We start from the raw sequence: 21,482 nt of genomic DNA on the forward strand, positions 1-21,482 counted from the left end.
GGTTGTGAATTTGGGCATGTGATTAAATAACATGGATATGGGATGAACATTCTCCATCCTTTTTATCAGTATGTGTTAAAGCTGTTTCTGGTTTTGTATGATGCTTTATACAGTACAGCATTAACATTTTAATAAAAGAAATAGTATTTTGATTAAATAAAACCAAACTCACATGTACCTGCCCAGGGGTGAGATTTCCTTACTCAGACTGTGTCTTGCAGTACTCTTGCCTTTTATTTTATTGTTTTTTAATGCTAAAAAAAAAGAGAGAAAAATTGCTTTTAACTTTAAATTTAAATTATTTGTTGTACTTTTTCTGTTTATGTGATTACTGTGACACTAATGGATGAATTCTGAGAAAATACTCTGCAGAAGATTGACTACTGTTAATGATTTTTTTGTTAGATACAGAAAAACAGATTTTGAGGAAGACGGAAGCTTAATGAAATTGACAACATATTATGTAATCATCTGAGCATTTGTTATGACAGTTTCTTGTTATTTTAGCTGTTTTCTTTGAATAGGTTTTGTATTTAAACATATTCCCATTGTCTCTCTAATCAAAGCTCCAATTTTTAAGTGTACATTTTTAGTGAAATGGACAATTCTGGTATTCTGCTGCTTACTGCACTGCAATGCTGTTTTGGAAGATAGCTGTACCATCTGGAGGAGTTTACGGTCTTTGGTCCTAACCCTGCTGATTCTTAAGGCCATATATAATGTTATTTCCTTGACTTACTGAGTGCAGGTTTCTGTGTACAAAATCGGTTTCAACCCTCTGAATTGAAGCTTCCAACACCCTTGAATTATTCAAACCTCTCTGTTGCAAGAAGGAAAATCCAGTGACTTTCAGTAACTTGTTCCAGGCTGAACAAGCAAAAAAAAAAAAAAAAATCCTGCATTGCTATACTCCTCCCCACTAAGTGCAGCTCATTTTTTCCAGTGCTTCAAGTTCATTGTTAAAGGTGCCATTCTTAAAGGTTGTTCGATTATGTGTATGCTTGAAATAATTTGTAACTTGCTTTAAGAAACTAATCTAAACGTTTTATAAATGTAATATCTGCTAGCTCAAGACCACTGTTATACTTGTGGGATTTTTGTGCTGGTGGTTTTGGTATTTACTGATACATGACTCCTTAATATTTATTCATTGAGAGTGTATTCACAGCATAATTTAAACACTTGTTGGCATTGATACATTTGAAGAATACAATGAACAATGGAGGTATTATTGTATACTGTAATTGACAGTGCACATCTTTATGGTTTGACTATGAATATTATCTTGATTTAATGTTTATCATGAAGTATTCCATCCATATAAATAATGTAGCCAAAATTGTATTTTAAAGAAACCGAAGCCACAATTACAGTAGGAGAACTTGACAGTCTCCTTATTGCTGGGTGTAAATTTTAATGTAAGATTCTGTATTTCATGTTGCATGACATTCTGGATTCTTTATAGTGTGCGAAGAAAAGGGTTTTAAAGTTTTTGTATTACAATTATAATTGAAATAAAAAAATGAACTAAATTTAAATCAAATTACAATGGACAAAGCACAGATTTTAAAGCAAGTGTTGTATTCGTAAATTTTATCTCTGATACCTTTGACCAAGAGCAAATTTGGAACTTGGGCAGCTGTATGAGAGGACACTGGAAACTTCAGATACCAAGAAGAGGCATAAGAATCTTAGCAGTAAATGTAACAGCTCTTATTTTCTTATGCTATGAGCAATGAAAGAGTTAATGCTGCCATAAAATTGTTCTACAGAGTTTTCAGAAATAACCTGTTACGGGTCGTGTTACACTTCTGAGAGTCGTCTGAGGTTTTTCAGCTTGGATGAAATTTCATTGGCTTGGGTACAAATCTTTAGGATTAAGAGTTGCAAGCAAACAGTGGAAAAAAAGTGAAAACCTCTAGCTAGAAGGTGGATTCTTGTTAGGACGTTGAGCTGGTGACAGATAATCATGCAATACAGGGTCTTGACTGGTGCCCTTCTGATCCCGTGTCAGGCTCATCGGCTGAATTTGGTCATTTGAGCCTGTAATGTGAAGAGTGAGGGGGAAGAATGAAGGTGTAAAACAGATTTGCAGACATAAGGGAGGGCGTAATTTGACCAAATGAAGCAAACCCAAAATACAGTAATTGAATTAACTACAGAGACTATTACTTTCATTGAATTAATTCAGTAATTGCCGTGTTGCTGTGTCCCAGTCCCTGCTGTGTCCCTGGCACTGCCAAGTAGCTGTGGAGAACAGAAAGGTGCCCCTGTACGTCCTGAATCCCAGCTTGCAAATTACACTGTGCCTATTTGTGAGGAAGCAAGAATTTTGACTTTTGAAAGGCTACATCTGCACTCAATAATAAGGTTCATTCCACTTTTGTTTCCATGTACTCTCGTTCTTCTCTTACCTGACGCTCATACGGTGTTCATATCGCATCTGTTTTTAAACCTGTGTCACAAAGTTTTGGAGGCAAAAGTTTGATCACTGTCCAGTTCTTCATCTCAAAGGTGGTCCAATAATCCGAGTATGTTGGGGTGGGGGCAGGAGGAAGGAAGGGGGGAGCTGATTTTTAACAAATATATTCCGATTCTCACCCTTTTCATCATGTTTCTTTCCACGTTGTATCTTCCAAGGTGATAGCTGATGGCTGCTTGAAGGGAGGACAGGCTTCCTGTCCTAATGCCAGCTTACACTGTACAGGAAAATGTTTCTCCTGCCATGTTTATCTTGAAGCTGTCAGTAACAATTGTTTGCATTAATGTCTCTATCCAGAAGGCATCACTTAAATACACTTGTGATTGCGGTAATAAAGGGCAGGCTGGGGCGTTACCCCCTTCTGCAAACATCAGTTGAGAAGGTGTGAAAGGGGCTGGCTCCTACCTCTGTTGACAGCTTTTTTCAGTCTGGCTGGAGAGGCCAGCGGAGCTGGAGCCAGCTGGGCTGGGCTAAACAGCCTCCAGAAGTCCTTCCAGCACTCGGTGCTTCTGTGATTCTGTGACTTGGTGGTGATGGCACTAACTGAGGACTTAGCCCATGAGCTTTTGTTCTCCTGAGCTGTGACTGGGGCAATGGCCAGTTGGGAGATGCACCGTTTCTGTATGCCACGCTTTTCCCATCAGTAAAATTCGCGTAGTAGCAACTTTCTCATTTTGTAGCTGTGGTATGAGGATAGATATGCAGAAGACTCTGAGATTCTCTGATCTGTATGGTACTGTATAGGGTACTGTACGTAGGGGCGTGTATAGGGACTTGAGATACTGTACCTTGATAACACGCTTTTCTAAGTTGCAGGAAGTTCAGTTAGTTACAGAGCTCAGCCTTTTTACTCTGAAAAAGTGGAGGAAAGGATTGCTAAAGAAAGCTTGCTTATAGAGGTATAAGCATTTCTGTGAACTAAATGTTTGGAGACTTTCAGTGGTTATCTGTGTCTGGGACTATATGGGTATCTTGTTCTTCCTGAAGGCTGCAGAAACTACCTTGTAAAGGATGAGGTGACCTCTTCTGTTTGCTTCCTCATGAAGTGGCACCAGTTAGCTCAGGGAACTGAAGGACATAAGCGTAAAACAAATTTGGCCACCATTTAGTTCTAATTTGGCATGTGATTCCCTGCCATTTTCTGTAATTGACATTTTCTGTAACATTTCATTTAACTGAAAACTAACATACGGAGAAGTGAAAATAGAAACCAAAAGAAGGTGAACAACTTGAATAGCTTTGTAGACCTCTGGATTCAATTTTAGTTTCCAGAAACAGTATATTACGTATTTTGTGTGTTATTGAATGTTCGTGTACTATCCCAAGACGTGTTCTTTCTGTCAAAAATAAGATACTGAGAATAAGTATTTATCCTTGGAAGTAGTCTGAAAATGAGTGCTTTCTGGGAAGCCAACAGGTATGAAAACTTTTCCTGAAAACTAAAGCTAGCACTGTATAAGTATCTAAAATTCCTTTTGTGTTCTTTTTTAACTGGTTAAACCAATGACTGTCATGTGTTTATAAAGCACACATACCATCTCATCTCTCTCAACCTCTCAAATTCCCTCATATCTTTAACATAGTTGTTTCAAAGTATCATAGTACCCAACAAGTATATAACCAAAATGATTGTGATGCCTTAAAATGTCGTTGGGGGTGGAGGGAGGGGAAAGGTAAAAGACCGGATGCATATTTAACAGTTTCTTTACTAGAGCAGATTTAAATAAGAATTCTATTTCACCATTACTATACCTTTTGTTTCTGCATTATTAATGTATTACATTCTTCTTTCTGTGAGAATAATTGCTTTTGGGGACTATTGTAGGTTGGTTTTTAAATGCTGAGGTACAATACCTTGAAATTCATGAAGTAGATTTGTTTACCTTGTTATAGGCAATATTGATTTGCCCTGTTGCACCTTTCAAAATGAACAGTTTAATAGAAGTTTACAGAATTCTGGCTTTGCATCTGATGTGTTTTTTAATTACTGTATTGGAATAGCAGATGCCAAGTAATTTCTGACATAGTTCTTTCAGAGACTGTGCCAAAAAACCCCCCACACCCAAACAGTTGATATTTGGCTTTCTTTTTGTGCTATATAATGCCAAAGGGAGGAAAAAAAATGTATTCTGAATTTATATAGATTTTGAATTACCTTTGACGATCTTAACAAGATTACCTTTTCCATTTGCATGAGGTGTTTGTAATTACAAATATTTGTAGCAATAGTGGCACTCAGATTGAAATAAAATTGTCTGCTTTCACCTGAGGTTTTTGTTGTTCGGTTGGTTGGGGTTTTTTGCCACAGGTAGTTCTAGTATGGTAAAACCTTTTTTGGTGTGGTACATGTGAAACAGAACTTGACTGGCTTAACATGAAGACTGTGATAAATTATAATTGTATATTTTCAAATAGTTGATGGAAAACACCGGTAACGATGTTTCTGCAGTATTTTTGCTGCTAGAAGCCAAAATTGGAGGGAAGAACTTTCTCTCTGTTGCTGAGCGGTGTTACTGGTGGGGGGAGCATTGGTTGTTGGTTTTTTATTTTTCAAGGAGTCTTACTAGAACCTCCTTTTACCCAGTTTTACGTATGGAAATCAATTGCCATTCCGAAGATACCTTAGTCACATATAGTAATAGCTGTAGTCTTAAAAAAAATGAATCAAGTGATGTGCTGCCATCAAGATTCCTTGCAGTTGTTATTCACTAAGGTGTTTCTGGAAGTCCTAAGGCAGAGTTAACATTTAGTTAAGAGACTCAGTTATTTTCCCTGAAATTAGAAGTAATTTGGTTCATTTTCTGAAATATTTTGGCAAAAGTTGTATATGTCAATTTGCAGTAAAGCGAGGGGACGCTGCCGTACGAAAGAGGACAGTTCAGGATGTTTCCTGTGGTTATTGTTTTGAGGAGGGGCTCTCTGCAGAGGCTCGGCCGTAGACCACAGCAGCCTTTTTCTGTCTGAAGGGTTCATGTTGAGAGATGTGGGGGGCTCGGCAGGAAAACTCCTCCTGCCAGCCCCTGCGTGAGAGTGCCTGCTCCGGGAGAGGTGAGTGGGCTTCAGGGCAGCTTGCTTGCCGGGCGGTGGGGCCGTGCTCAGCTGCAGCAGTGCCCTGCTCTCTGTCACTTCTTTGGCCATTGCTCGGGCTCTGCTGCCAGTCACCTGGTCTTTTGCTTTGCTAGCTGTCATTACTACCTTGTTTTTCCATCCTTCACCTTTGATTGGTTTGTCTGATTTTGAGGAGGATAGTGATAACGATGGAGGTGTAACTGCCCCGAAAGAGGCAGTGTGGGTGTTACCCTTAGGAGGTTTCTGTCAGGTGTTTGGTCTTGCAGATGAAGCAGCTGAATTTGGTTAGTGGTAAAGCAATATTTCTTGTAAGAATTCAGAGTGGGTGCATGTACATAGGGACTTAATGCACACCACTGTAATACCCAGAGGCCACATACGATGTGGATGATGTTTTAAAGCCAGCTTAAAAGCCATCGCGTCTGTCAGGTGATGATCACATCATATGTGTGACCTGTCTGTACTAACCAGCGTGTATTTCTTAGGTCCCTGCACGTGTCCCCACTGTTACGTTAATTCTTATAGGGGAAAACTACTTTGCTGCCCGTGGGATCACTAACCATTGCACTTTTCAGAAACACATCCTTGGTGAAAAGCAGGATGTGACTGTTGTTAAGTAGGACGAGTCTTACCAAAGGAGGTTTGAACTGTCGGTGTGAAATTGGGAGGGGGATAAACTTGTATTCGCTAGTCTGCCCTTCAGAAGGTTTGGCCTCGATTCTGGTAGCCAGGCTGTTCTGTTAAAAATTCCATATACCCTTTTGAGTCAGATTACTCAATCCCAATAAATAACCTGTGTGAGATGATTATCTCAATGTCAAGTGGTAAGTACCACATGCATGATTTCTTTTCTTGATTTGCCAAGAGCTTGTTTGTAGTTTTCTTAAAGCAAGTCATGGCTTCCTTCCTATCTGCTTTCCCATCATCTTGACAGTCTGCTTTTGGCTTTACCATGAGGTTCTTCATGCGTGTATGTTGAGCATTAAGAGGTTTGGTTCTACTTGTGATAATTTTGCAGATCTTTTTTACTATTATTTTAGGGAAGGAGTTCTTAACCTGTTGGGCATGTTAACTTGCTAATTTCTGTATTGTCTTTACTTTGTGACTGCATGCAGAAAAACATGATTCAGACTTCTCATGTCTTTTGTACGTGTGGTGTGTCTTACTTGGTTCTCCAACAGGATAATTCTGGTCTGTGGCATGCTGGAGGCCTTGGGTTACCTATAAGGAAAATTCCCAAAGTAATTTTGTACACAGTAGTGTGTGTGCAGTAATACTTGTGTGCGGGATAAGGCAATTGCGCAGGAAGGGCGTTTGTCTCCGCAGCGGCAGAAGTAGCATTCGTGATGTGTGTGCTGAAGTTTGAGATGTTTTGAACTAATCTGTTCCCACAGTGGTGTGTTCATCTGGCTGAGTCACCTGGTCCCAACCTCCCTTGCTGTAAATTTAAACTTTTTGGGAACAAAAGGGAAGCTCCTGCCCAGATCATGAACAGAGGAACTTTCCTGTGCAGCTGAAGGTTCAGCTTCTGACAATATGGATGTGATTGATGGGCTGAGAGAAACATGGAAGATTTCATTGGCCTGGCCTTAGTCTGTAGTTCTCCAGTTGTCCTTTCTGTCTGCTTCTCAGGTTCCAAGAATTTTAAGGAATTCATTCAAAAGTCATTGACTATGACTTTTATTAGGAAGGCAGAATACTTAAAGTACCCTGCAGAGTTACCTCCTTATTACCACATTTACCCCTCCTCATTCAGGCAAAGCTGAATTTTCTGTCTTTGATTTTCACTCAGATTATTAGTTGTTACTAGATGGAATAATATCGTCAGGTGCTTGGTCAGATAAACAGGCTCCCAAAATATAACTGCATGGTGTCAAATGTATACTGAGTGTTTGGCATCCTATAGTAATTGCCTAATTGCTGTATCAACTTTTAGCTAAATGTGTTGAGAAATGTAAATTTGATTTGTACACAAACAGCATGTGGCAGCTGGTGATTGGGTACTGGATATTCAGGGTTCCACAGTTCTTTACTAGCGGGCTGATCAAATGTTTTGATGCTTTTCCTGTTTGTCTTATGAAAAGATGATTGTTTGTGGAATAAGCTCGTCTAAATATGTTATCCAGTACAATTGTTTAATATAGTCCTAAAGACCCTGATTCTAACCTAAAAGCAAATATTTTTTACAATATTTTAACATAGATCTGTAGAGTAAGATGAAAATGCGACCTAGAAATATGGGTAAATACTGTGATGGAACCTGTTATTAAATGTAACAACCTCATAAATGTATATGCAAAGGCAACTCACTGCAAAGACTCTTCAAGATGTATTTTTTAATGGAGAGATAAGTAACTGAAATATGAAAAAGAAATTGTGGTCTTTAGGAATGTTGTTATATTAATTCTTTGATATTGTGGAAAAATGCAATATTCTTGTTGTGGTGAGCTTGCAAATGTAGGCATGTTATCTGCCTGCAACTAATCTTATATAAGTATTTGAACGTAAGTGGAGACAACAGTGTTCGGGGGGGATACGGCAGAGAGGGCTAGAGATGAGGTCGTCATTTGGAAATGGTAAGAAAAAATAATACAACTTTGGGTGTCCTCTCATGTAGTGCAATTGGGGGGGGGTATTAAAGGAATTTTTTTTTTTTTACACCTAACTTAAATTTTTAATGTTAAAACCCCAAAATTTAAGTCCTGCGTAATTAATTTTTTTCTTGAACAAAGAGGTTAACTGGAGAATTAGTAACTCTGTGATTTAAAATCAGAGCAAGCAAGGGAAACCATATTTAAAAGAGGGAGGCAGCAGTCTTTAATGAGACCTTAAGATTACTTTCAGCATTCATTTCACTGAAAATTTTGAAGAAAAATTGCAGGAGAATAAATGTTTTGTAAAAGATTCAGGCTCAAGTTGTTTCATTGAGAGGCTGGAAGAATTCCTGACTTAAATGTCAGACACAGTTCTTCTGAGAAGGGGGGAAAAAACAGCACGTTGTTTGTTCCCAGCAAACAAAAGTAACAATTTTGAAAGTAGTTTTTAAGATTTCTCTATAAAAAGAAACTTTATAAAAAGGTGCAGACTGTTTCTTCCCTATGCCAACCCTAAAAGTAAAACTTTGTTGTTTTTCTTAAGCTCTTCCTTTAATCCTCCAAAGGCACACTGTGGTGCACTTATTTTCATGCCTTTTATTATACTGCAGCCTTCATGTGATAGCCATATTATAGTGCATAATTGGTATTATTTTAAAACTTTTGTATTTTTTTTTAATCTCAGACTACTTGACAATGAAGCTGCAATGAGTAAATGGTCAAATGTTTAAAGTGCATCTTTCACAGGTGAGACACATCTGCCACAGACAGAAGGGTTTTCCGTTTGAACAGATATTGAGCTCAGGCTCTCTGTTGGATGCTTTCCTTATCATACTAACATCAGAAATTATTTGCGTTTCCTGCTGGATCATGAATGCAAAAAAATCCTGAAACAAGTCAAGCAAGACTCAGTCTTGCCAAGCGTATTACTCTGGCACCAGTATTTGGTTTCTCCACTGATGGGTGGTCTGTTCAAACCAGCAACGCTCTTGCAACACTTAAGTCAGAACTAATGTGTGATGTCTAAGGTCTTTACAAAGACAGGTAGGAGACAAGTTAGTCCAGTATCAGCTATTTAGTTGAAGTATACCCAACATATAAATGTCTTCCAGGCTGGTCTGTAGCACAGAGTGGAGGACTTTCATGTCTGGGCAGACCGCTTACTGGTCTCATGTGGACTAAGTTAGGATTTTAAGCGGTAATCTCATGTCTTCTCTTGTCCAAGGCAGGATCAACTCTTTTGATGTCCCTTCAGACAGATGTTTGTCTGACCTGTTCATAAAGACTTCAGAGACTCTTCAGGCAGTCTGCTTCCCTTTTCTGAGGTTTAGGACTAACTGCCATGCCCTAAAATATTTCTATCATCTGCTCTGTAAGGTTGTGTTTAGCAGCAGTATCATATCCTTCTGATCAGTTTGACATCAGAGCCTTCTCTCAAAACAGCTCCTGCACTGTATGTTTTCCTCATCTGAAAACACCTTTCCTGGGAATGGAGGACAGGGTACACCATTTTATTTGGCCCCTTTGGACTCTTCCTGTTGTCTGTGCCATCTTATAAAAGTGATTATTTTAGTAGGTTTTGTTTTGGGTTGGATGGCAGAAGAAATTTAGACCACGGAAGCCATGCCATACATTACTCCACAAAGAAAAAGTAATTCTTACCTTAAGTTTGTTTCCAGAGTGGGTTGTTTTGTTTTGGTGGGTTTGGTTTTTTTTTTGTTTGTTTGTTTGTTTTTTTAAATCATCCACTCTTTTCTCAGTCTCTGTAAAGGGAAGCAGGTTCAAAGCCAAACCTTACCTTTGGTTCAGGGAAAACTCAAAAGATCTCCAAACTACATGTCTTGGCTACTAGGCTCAAGAATGGTATTACATGGGTAGTTTTGATTTGACTGTCTCTGGCTGAGAAAGTGAAATTAGACTCTCTTCAGGTTAAAGCTTGCTGATCCAGAATTTAGGTGGCCTCTCGGTAACATCTGAAGTTTGGCCTGTGTTACAGCTTCAGGGGCGGGTGATTGCCTTGCTCCTCTCCTTTGCTTGAATAGGAGTGTTATCACTCATCTTGTATTGCAAGTCAGAGAGATGAATTGTACAGACAGATGGCTTGAAACGGACAGGTTATTACAATGATAGTCCTTCTATATGTAGTGCATATAGATTCTGTGAGCTGCCATTCTCTCCTGCTATCTTCATGTCCTTTGCCACATGGATTCTCAATTGACTGTGGCACAACTAGGCATGCATAAAGGACTTTTCTTCTTTCTTGACATATGCAAACCCCACCTCAGTTACAGACGAACAGAAACTGCTTCTGAAAGAAATCTGAGTTGTGTGTGGGCATGTATGCGCCCCAGAAGAGGAATTAATATAACCGGTGTAATTAATGTTGAGTAAGCAGTTGTTCACTCTTGGGCTTGACTTGGCACAATTTGTGATGGTATGACATGGTGTTCTACCAAGCTCCCTTCTATTACCCACGTTCCTAGTGCTTTTTTTAAGGTTGATTGTTTTTTTTAAATAATTGTTTAAAATAATACTTTAGGTTTTATAGGTTGTGAAAAGACCCTTGAAAATGTGGACTCAGTGCGCATCAATACAGTAAGGACTGTCTCAAATTGGAGAGCGACTAAAAAAGGTATTCTGAGAGATGTGTCAAATTCCTGTTCAAGTTAACAAAAGTAGCTCAGTTATCTAATCAAGATAACTATGAATATCTGTCTTCCTACCTATTTCACTCCTCTCTGAAGAAGAGGGAGTGTGGAATTGATCTCACATCCTACAAACTGTTCAGAGTGACTGTTCACTTTTGCACTGTTTGTGTCAATTAAGTAAAGATATTGCTGCTTGCCAACCTTTCAGGCCAGTGTTTAAATTCCAGCCTGGAAACCGTTACTAAAAAACATGGTGGAATGCAGCAAAGTATTCAGCTTTCCTGTGGAGTCACCTGAATACCTGCAGAAACCCCATTTAGTACTATGTGTGCAGTCAGGGACTGATTTATTTAGCTCTGATATTTAAGGTTTGTAGAGAGGGGTTTGGGGATTTAGCTTTTAATTTGTGCACCTGAGTAGGTTCTAAAGCTCATAGCTTTCCCTAAGTTAAATAGTAAAGACTATGTCTCATTCTCTTGGAGTAACTTGTTTATTCGGGGTTAATGATCCAAATGTAGCATTTACTGAAGTATGTTATTTAAAACGTATTGGATATTTACACATTTACGAGCTTTAAAGTGTTCTTAAGTGTTGCCTCTTTAATAATGATGTCTTAATGCTCTTGTGTTTAATTCCCTAGCTACCTTTTTCTTTAAAAACATGAATGAAAGTAAAGCAAGTGAGCAGACAGTGACTTCTAAGACCTCTGCAAAGATACATGTGAGGAAGGCTTACTCATAGCATCTACTTTTAGGCTGCCTTTGGGAAATCAAATCTTAGAAGGACAAGTTGGAAGCTGAGGTTCTATACATGTCAAGTGTTGGGTGTTTCTAACTGCTCCCTGGAGACGCCGAAATTAGATGTCTGAAATGGTCTCCATGAATACCCCATGCTATGTCCCTGTTGTGTATCTGCCAGACTTTCAGTGCAAGGGATCAGATACTTCTTCATGGCGGTATGACAAAGGGTCATGTTCCTGCCAAGTTTCTTTGGAATATAACAAACAGAGGAAACTAAGTAAAGCATTTAACTGTCAACTTTCTGAAAACAAGTAAATTTATATTTCAAAAAGCCAGTAAAAATTATTATACCCATGCGTACAAATATTGTTGACTAGTGTTGTTGTAGGAATTCCACTTCTTAGCAGTAGATTATTTTGTCCCTTGTATATTGCTTGGTTTTTTTCCGCTAGAAACGGTTGTATATCCTGTAGAAACCCACAGACTTCTATTGTTAATGCATTGTGAAACTTACTCCCATTTTCAAGCTCGTACAGATTACAAAGTCCTAACAGTGATGAATGTTTTAAGTATGATGCACAGCTATTTGTGATGTGAATCCCAGACTACATTCTTTTTTGCACAGTGTGTATTTCCAGCTACAAAGCAAAATATGGCTACAGACAATGCAGGAGAGTCTTTTCTGTATCTTAGAAGCACAAATAAAAACCCTTGAAGTTTCCCTTGTTGTGGAACAGAACAGCCGCGTATTTTACATTTTGTAAGATGCATCTGATGTTCCAGTCCAATTTCAGGCTGAGCAATGTGCAGTACTTTCTGAAAAGAATGGCCGTGTTAAATGGCAGGAACATGACTGTAAAATACACATTATATCTGTTTCAGTCTGCATGCTAGTAGTGACAGGTGCTCAATGGTTGTCAGCATCCTTGTCAGCACGGAGACTCCTTTGACATTAAAGTCCCCAGCTCGGTCCTGATGCTGCGCAGCTCTATTGGCAGTTCCATCAGGCTGCAGCTGATCGGCGAATGTCAGAGCCTCCGCTCTTCTTCTGGTATGTCGCCAGCCCTCTGTGTTTTCGGGCTGGTCTTGCCTGTTATTTGAACTTGCCATACTTCTTCAGCAGCTTTCCTGTGGGAAATGAGCGGATAGGTCATGGGTATGTAGGTATCTTCAGGGCAATGCAAAACCACATCCAAAGTGACTCGCATCAAGGTTTGTAACGATTACCGTTGCTTTAAGCCAATCAATGGGTAGAGTACCCAGGGACTCATTAAGTGGCATTTGTGGTGTCTGTAACAGAGCTTTGAGCTGTATTTCAGGAAATGCGGTGACAGCCTTTAATGTCTAATTGACCTCTTCTCTTTGTTTCACTTTCCATATTTTCTTCTGATGTGTTCCCCTGTGGCAGCAAACAGCCCTGCTCAGTATTCTGAACTTCTGCTCGGAGCTGCAGCACCTCAGCCTGGGCAGCTGCGTCATGGTGAGTACTTACACTGTGTGTGTGGGGGGGGGGGAGTGCGTGCACGCTTGCTTTGGAACTCAGTCTGGGTTTATGTTTCACAAAGACGTGTTAAATGCTGGGTTGATGTTGTACTATACTCTCTTGAAAGGTCCAAGATGAATGCAGCTTAGTCATATACTTAAGGGTTACGTACTAGTTTAGCAGGCCTAAAACAGCTTGTAGGCTTTCTCCGAGTTCTTCAGCCTTTTCCTAAATTTGGGGGCATTCTTTATATGCATCGTCACTTTTTCTTTCCAAAACTAATAATCAAGACCGACTTACTTTTATTCAGACCAGGTCATCATGCCTAGCAGATTAATGCTTGTGTCTGACCCTACAGTAATAACCACGAGAGAAGTATTTTCAGCAAAAGCTGTTTGAGTCCTGGACTTGCTGGGCGCGCTCCTTGGTTTAAAGAAAGAGAATACAGGGACAGCAGCAGTCCCTGCAGGGCACTCATCTGAGCTGTACTGCACATGTGCCTCAGAGCTGTGCGAAGAGGGATTCTGGCTTGCTGCTGTCCCTGCTGGTCGGCACGCCAGCTCACTCCTCAGGGAGACTTAGCTGACCTTCCTCCTAGGTCAGGAAGGAGGGGACAAAGCAGAATTGGCTCAGCCTTCCCTGCTTTGACTCACGGACAGAAGAGGAAGGCAGCGTGACTAGGTTTTTCCAACAGTCCTTGTCTTCCTGTGGTTTCTGATGGTGGACTTCGTTCCTTCTGCCTGTGTGGTGGGACCCTGTTTCAGTCCCTTTGGCTTGCCCAAGGTAACTAATAAGACTTCCGTAAGAAGATGCAGCGACTAATCAACCCAGAATGGAAATAAGGACAGTCTTCCATCTGCACGTGCTTATGGTTGCAGTGCTTATGGTCATAAAAACAGTTTTAATCTTATCTTTTAAAGGAAAAACAACTGTGCAAAAAAGAAGGGCTTTTCAAAGAAAATAAACTTTTCACTGCATTTTCACTGGTTCTTAGTATTAAGGGAATTTAAAAGTACCTGTGTCTGGGGGTTGATAGAAAAATTATTTTATTTTTGTCTTCTGTAAAAGTAGACCTCGCTGTACTCTACAGTGAATAATTTTCAGAGCTCTTTAGAAATGACAAATGCTTAAGACGGATCCGTAGGTGTGTTAGCAAGCAAATCTTGAAACACCTATGTATGTCTGGAAAGATGGTATACATGACAAAGTGTTTGCTTTCCTTGCAGATTGAAGACTATGATCTTATAGCAAGCATGATGGGAGCAAAATGCAAAAAGCTTCGCAGTCTGGATTTGTGGAGATGTAAAAACATAACTGAAAATGGAATAGCAGAATTGGCTTCAGGCTGCCAGCTTTTGGAAGAACTTGATCTTGGCTGGTGCCCTACATTACAGAGCAGTACGGGCTGTTTCACAAACCTTGCACGTAAACTCCCAAACTTGCAAAAGCTCTTTCTTACAGCCAACAGGTCCGTGTGTGACACGGACATTGAGGAGCTTGCGGCTAGCTGTACGCGTTTACGGCAACTGGATATATTGGGTAAGAAAATGGAGGAATACTGTTATTCATCTTACTGTGTCTCAAAAGCCTTGCAGTTAAAAAGAAGTCCTTAAGACAAAACTGTCTTCTAGACATATTTTTAAATAAATATTTCTTAAAATTATGGTTTAGCCTATGAAAAAAAACGAGGGAAGTTTTACTCACTGCAGTGAGTTTCTGACTCAGAATCCAGTGGATTTATACCAACCATGTAATTTGACTGCTTAGTATGAATTGCTTAAACTGAGATTTAAGTGCAAGATTTTTCAATAACTTTTAGTTTCATGACCATTAGTTTTTTTAACTGAAATTTTTCTCTTGACTGTTGGAAGATCCAATTTCTTATTCTTCTTTCTGCTTTTGTTTGTTATTTCTGTGAAGTGTGACAAAGTATATGTATAGTGCAGGTCTGTGATCAATAAACAGATTTCTGCTTTTGCACAATACAGATACACCAAGAAATACTGAATTTCTTTGTCCCTTTTACCAGGAAGTGAATTTGACTCATTAAAGAGGAAAAGGTAATTAACAGCAAAACTTAAAATGGACTGTCTAGTAAGTTGGGAAAGAAGTGATGAAGGGCAGAAAGCATAGCTAATCTTAAATTTCTAATCCTCTGCAGCTTCTATAGCTAAAAATATTTTTAGAAATCTAAAGTAAATATACTTTGGACCCTTGAGTAAGGACTTTGAGAAATGTAGTTTTGCGTGATACTGAATTTATTCTTTTGATGGTGGAATATGAGGTTTTATTTTTAAAGTAATGTAGGACAGCAGGGATATTTGTGACATCAGTGTGGAAGAAATTTCTTCATGCTTTTACTGACTTATTTTCACAGGGTTAGTTGAAAAAGGAAGATCTAAATGAAAGGGAATAAAGTAGCTCTACTCTGTATTTTTAATATTTAATAATTTTAATGAAAATACTACATTTAGTTTGAGAGAGATACTGGAAAGAACTGAGAGCCCTCAACTCAAATAATGTTCCAAGCAAGTTTAAGGCTATCAGCGTTTCTCATTACAAAAAAATTTACCACATAGCTTCAGATTGTCACTCCAGTATAGCTAGCACACTCTTCTATAATGAAATACGGTTTTACTCATCTCTGACTGAGAAAGTTGCCTTCTGACCAACAAGGGAAAGGAGGATGAACTTGACTCTACCTAGTACAAATTGTAGAGACTTGTTGCCTCCTGTGGACATATACATCATGTTTTGCATATCCTCAGGGGAATCTATTTTGTAGCTAGATTATCAAGAGCGCATTTCCCTATTCAGACAAGAAAAATTTCCAAACAGCACAGTGAATGAGGTCTTTCATAAACACGTATGTTCTTCTGACCACCCACTTCCATGCATTTCTATTACAATGGCATTGTGTCTGCCCACAGAGTGGTCTGACCTTTTCACTACACCAGAGGCTGCCCAGTGAATAGTTTGGCTGTGTTAAGCCTATGGACAGTCTGCTGCTTCTGTTGCCTCTCTGCCGGCAGTGAAGGTTTGTTGCCATACTTCTCTAGCATTTGAATTCACGTTTGAATTCAGTTTGACATCTTATTGATGTTTTTGTGAAAAAATAACATGTGAACGTGGAAAAGGAATTTGTTCTGTTCCCTGGGTGCTTACCAGTGCTCCTGAGCCAGGTGGATTTGGAGTCAGCCTTTCCCAGTGAGACTGCACGTTCAGATAAATGTTCTCCAGGGGATATCCAGTTGAATTACTTGCAAGATGCTACCAAAAACCTTAATATCCACCTTCCAGACCTCACTTTCTTCCTTCAGAGGAATACTTAGTAGGGTGGAAAAAAGGTTGTCTTCTGCTGTAAACGTGTCACTACAAGTAACATGATATATGTGAAGGAGTTACACAGCGTTTTTGGCAACAGGGAGGAAACTGTGTTCATTTCTTTGAATGTGGGAACCATTATAGTCTGTGGTTAAAAGAAAGACCTGTCAAGTAGAACATCAGGTCATCTGGAGGTAGAGTTGCCAGGTGTTCCCATGTAAGTGCAGAAGTCTGTATTGTCTGAACTAAAGAGCTAGTGTCTCACAGTGCAGGAGTACCAACGAAGTCATAAATCTCTGTATGTGCTCTAACTTTTGGCAGCTGATGTCGGGCCATCCTGTTACTCTAAGCTACATAAATGCTTAATATGTTTTTGTCCTTCTGAAGAAGTGTGACAACAGGTCTGAAGCTGTTAGAGGCCTGAGGTCAGTGCTCAGCTTTGCAAGAGTAACCTTGAACAGTGGGTCTTCTCTGTGATGTGAATGAACGAGAGGTGCTCTCATTATATCCTTTGTCATCTCCCAAGTACAGAAATGTCTGGCTTGTACATGCATTGTAAAGAGTGTAGAAATATTGCTGCTAGGTTAGCAGTGCATGCTGTAAGGGAACTTCTTTTGCTTCAACAAAGCTGTGTAAAAGCTTGAGGTTTTTTGCTGTATACAGGCACTTACCTAAGTAGTCATCAGCATTGACAATACTATGCTGGTTTCTCTCTGCAGTTGTTAGAACTTACAAACTTGTCAGGGAGAAATTCTTCTTTCAGTTATAGATTATTTATCATCACAATAGCATCAGGACTGGAGGATTCTAAGCCTCTGAAAGAAATCTTGTTGAACTCTTTGTTGTTTAAGTATTACAAAATGAATGTTCTATATACCCTGGATGCTGTTTTCAGGTGGTAGGTCCTGTGGCTTGCTACCCATCTGTCCTTTACGTAGCCTCTCCATTGTCGTTCGGCAATTTCCTTGTTGCAGAATCAGAGGACTCCGTAGAAGATGAAAATTGCCAGTTTTCAAGGGCTCCATAAACTTACTGGCCCATGTAAAGCATTGTATGATGAGTGGCTGTGTTTGTGGTGTGTAAAATGTACTTCAGAAAGTAAGTTTCTGTTTAAAAAAAATCAGTAAATCATGGGTTGGATCTACATCTGCTGTGTTATAATACAATTTGGAAGAGGAAGCATGTTGTAAGCATGTCACTGAGTACATGAGTTCAGAGCTTTCTTTTACCCATTACATACTGAGCTGCCTGCTTACAAGTATCATTTTCTTCTCTGCCCACATCTTTCCCACTGACTGACATGGCAGGTTTCCACCCCGCAGTAGCATGATCCAGCTGTGATCATCTGACAGTTTTGTAGTGATGGAGTACGTAATCCAGTGCTATCAAAAGTTAAGTGGACACCTCTAGACCTGTAGTTAAAATCTAGTCTTCAAACTGTGATCAGCATTGAGCAATGTGACAAGTAGACGACAACCTGAAGTGGCAGTGCCAAAAGCTTTTCTTGTACATCGTATCAGCTGCTTAGTTCTGTTGCTGTGGGGCTACCAGCTGCTGTCCAGGATGAAGAATAAGTCTTCTTAACCTCACTCCCCTGAAGTCCCAAGTGCTTCTGTCCTGCACAGAAAGAGTAGTGAAAAGTAGACACCCTTGTTACCACAAAATTCATGTATTCCTATCTACATACCAGCACCTCCCACACCTTCCTGAGCAACAGAAAACCCAGCTGCCCCCTTGCCAGCTGTCAAAATTTGCAGCTTTATCTTGAGAGCATCAACACGTAGTTAGTCAATTCAAACATGAAAATGTGTAGCATGTTAAAATTTTGAATTTGAGTTGTGTGTAGATTGAATAAAATATAAAGACTAATGTAAGGAATGTGAAAAATGTAAAGAATAAAAGGCTAATCTGGCTGGTCTAGGGGAGGAAAAGAAAAGTAAATGTTTGAGGGAATAGTGCTAGTTATTTTCATGGTCTCTACTGTTAAATATTGTTTGGTGTGTAGTAGTATCCCTTGCCCTAGAAACTAGAGCTCTGGCAATTTTTATAGCCATGATACACAGGCTGCCTGAACAGCTCTAGAATTTGAAGACTTGGATATAAGGTAGGTATAAATGAAATCATTTACAGCTAATAAACATAAGTGTTCTAGCAAAGAAATCATTACTCAAAAGTGCCTTTTACAAAGAGAATTTTTACAGAAAATAAACTGAACAACAAAATTAAATAGCAGATTTTAATATACTGGTTATGTATTTATTCTGAGAAATGGCCTATTACTCCATGTAGGAAAAGTTGTAGTAAATAACAAAGGTCCCAAATCCTCCAAACTCTAGAAAAATGCGCTATATAGGTAACTAGCAGGATACATTGTCAGTCTTTCAAAAGCAAAGGAAAATACGCTGTATTACACTTCTGAAATGCTTTTGGATGTGCTTTTAAGAAAGATGCATCATTAATTGTACATAGTATAAATAAAAGAAAGACTGCAGATGATGTTTGGTTATCCCGTGGTGTGAATAACCAAACCCCAGCCAGGTTGCTGGCCTTTTTAGCTTTTAGAAAAAGGTATTGCCTAACATGAAATTTTAAGTCTGAGGAGGAAAAAAGAAACAGGTGCAGTAAAACATGCAATTTAGGATGTCCTACTTAGTTACAAATCCATTAAAAATCTTAGTCTTAGATGAAACGGTAGGAGAACTGTCGAAGTTCAGGTAGGAAGGAATGAAGAACATCCTACACAAAAATCTGTGGCTAGGCATCTAGATCTAGCATTTTTGTAGAAACACACATTTGGATCTTGAAGCGTAAAAGCTGTGATGCGTAAATGAGACTGGTTTTAAATGAAGGTACTGATGCAGTAGCAATTTTAAGGCTTGGTAGAAGAAAGATGAGCAGCATAATGTTTTGCTCCTAGAGCTTCAGTTGGAATGGTAGAGCAGATCCTGATGGTAGAACAGTGGTACTATGGTAAAATTTATGGTCAAGTAAAGTGAATAACTAAAGCATATTACAGAATTTCTGTGTATGGCCATAGGGACTGTTACATCAAGCACCAGTCTGTTGTGGTGACAGTGATCGTATAATGATAAAGGAGTTAATCACAATAATAATGACAAGCTTTGATTAGCTCCGTGTGGGTGAGGTAAAATTTGGGGGCATAATAGCAAAGACTGTTTTTGAGTGATGTTAATGATGCCCCAAAGCAACTAATCTGAGAGCCTAACATAGAAGAAGTGAAGACCACACTTAGATACCCCCTTGCTTATGCAGAAGAGTACAGGAGACTGCTGAAAACAGAGGCATCTTTCTGGAAATGAATCCTGTTCAGGGAAGGAAAATAGGAAGATGAACTCTAGAAAGTGAAACAAAATCACAGCAAGGCAGTATGAGATATTAAGGAACCGTTGACTAAAGCTAAATGCTAGAACTGTGTTTCAGATATGTTAGAAGTTTACAGGAGAGTTACTGAGGTTGGTGGATATTCCAGATGTGAAGGATCCCTCGGATACAAGAAGGCCATTGCAGAACTGTTGTCTGTCCATTAGTGTTCATGGCAAGGGGGATCAAGTAGGCTGCTACATCAGAGCCATTCTTTCCAGGAGATTAGCCTGGAAAGCTGCCTTAAATTGGAATGCCAATACAGAAAGCTTTTGAACAAATCAATACATTGAACAATAATAAATTGTTAGGACTAAATGGTATTTATGCAGCGGTTCTAAATGAGCTCAAATACAGGGCTGTGGAAATCCTGTTTCTGTCGTGTGATCCGTCACTTAAATCGGCCTCAGCACAAACATGGCACAATCTTCTGTAAAGGGTGCGGGTTAGAAGCTACAAAACAGTAAGATCGTCTTTTGCTCTGTGTAAACCAGTTGCAACCATAAGAAGGTCGGTCAGTGGACGTGAAGGCTGTTAGAGTATTTTGAAGGAGAGCTGCATCCCTGTGAGGACAGTATAGTTATGCCTCTCCAGTCTTTTAGAATTCCTTGGAGTTCTTGGTGAAGGCGAGCACTGATCCAGTCCACAGGGGATTGGATTTTCAAAAGCTTTAGCCAGGGTTGTTCTGCTTTTGTAACTTAGCTGTCTTCTGGATTATGAGTGTTTCAAAGACAGCAGAGGACAAGAACGTATCATCTCTTTTCGCAATGAAGTTACGTCACGACTGTGGTCACCAAGGATCTGTACTGATCTGCTTATAAGTAATCCAGGCAAAGGGGTGAATAATGCTGGACCGGAGGGTAATACACAGCTATTTGGGGTACAGAAATCTTAAGGTGAAGAACTTAACACTGAAAAATTGCAGAATGATCTTACAATACTTAGTAAACAGATGATAAAGCAGGAGGAAAATTGTTGCATCAAGTGCAAAGTAATTGTATGAGGCAAAATAACATTAACTAAGCATATGGGGGGGGGGGGGGAGGACACTTTATATTAGCTACTGTTTTGTGGGAAGGAGATCCTGTGGACAATTTTTGGAAAACATCAGCTCATTGCTCAGCATCATTTTAGCAGGCAAAGAGAAGGTTAGGATTTCTTAGGAAAGAAATGGAGAAAACACTATAAGACTTCATTATACGGTTACTTTGTGCTCAGTGCACTGTATAGTTCTGGTCATCTAACTTCAAATGTACTAAACTAGTGCAGAAACAAGACAACAGGGGTCATCTGAGATGCAAAAGAGTCTGGAAAACAGACAGCCTTGAGGGAACAGAAGAGAAGTCCATAGGACTATGAATGATGTGGAAATAGTGAACTGGGAATGATCTCTCGCTGCTTCTTTATTATTCATTGCCCCTTAGCTGTTGCAATTAATAGGCAGTGGGGGTTTAAGGCTGATTTTTATTCTTTTTCTTTTAACATATAGTTGAACTGTAGAACTCATGTGAAGGGGGCAAAGAAGTTCAGAAAAGTAGTAGCACTCATGAAAGGTAGCTTCAGAAATCCTTAAACTGATAATTTTGGCAGTTGAAGATCCACCAGTGAAAAGCTGCTTTGAAAATCTGCTCTTGCTTTTTTTTTTTTTTTTTTTTTGTGTGTAAGCATTATTGGCCATGGCCATAGACAAGTTCCTGGACTAGATGGCTTTTTGGGGTGCAATTCAGCTCAAGACGGAGCTGTGTAAGTTGACGTGTCTAC

General features: G+C 39.4%; 1 protein-coding gene across 8 annotated transcripts in view; it reads left to right on the forward strand.

Annotated features, from left to right (window-relative positions):
- Positions 1 to 21,482, forward strand: part of FBXL4 (F-box and leucine rich repeat protein 4) — a 70,874-nt gene that overhangs the window by 38,647 nt on the left and 10,745 nt on the right. For 7 of the 8 annotated variants that reach the window (XM_041128806.1, XM_041128808.1, XM_041128797.1 and 4 more), the window contains 2 exons: positions 12,942 to 13,013; positions 14,243 to 14,555. In XM_041128806.1, the coding sequence (XP_040984740.1) occupies positions 12,942 to 13,013; positions 14,243 to 14,555 (385 nt within the window). Of the gene's footprint in view, positions 1 to 12,941; positions 13,014 to 14,242; positions 14,556 to 15,004; positions 15,077 to 21,482 lie in introns of all 8 variants that reach the window. The other variant, XM_041128812.1, reaches the window with a different exon arrangement.

Source organism: Aquila chrysaetos, chromosome 2, assembly GCF_900496995.4.
Source record: "Aquila chrysaetos chrysaetos chromosome 2, bAquChr1.4, whole genome shotgun sequence".
NCBI classification, from domain to species: domain Eukaryota; kingdom Metazoa; phylum Chordata; class Aves; order Accipitriformes; family Accipitridae; genus Aquila; species Aquila chrysaetos.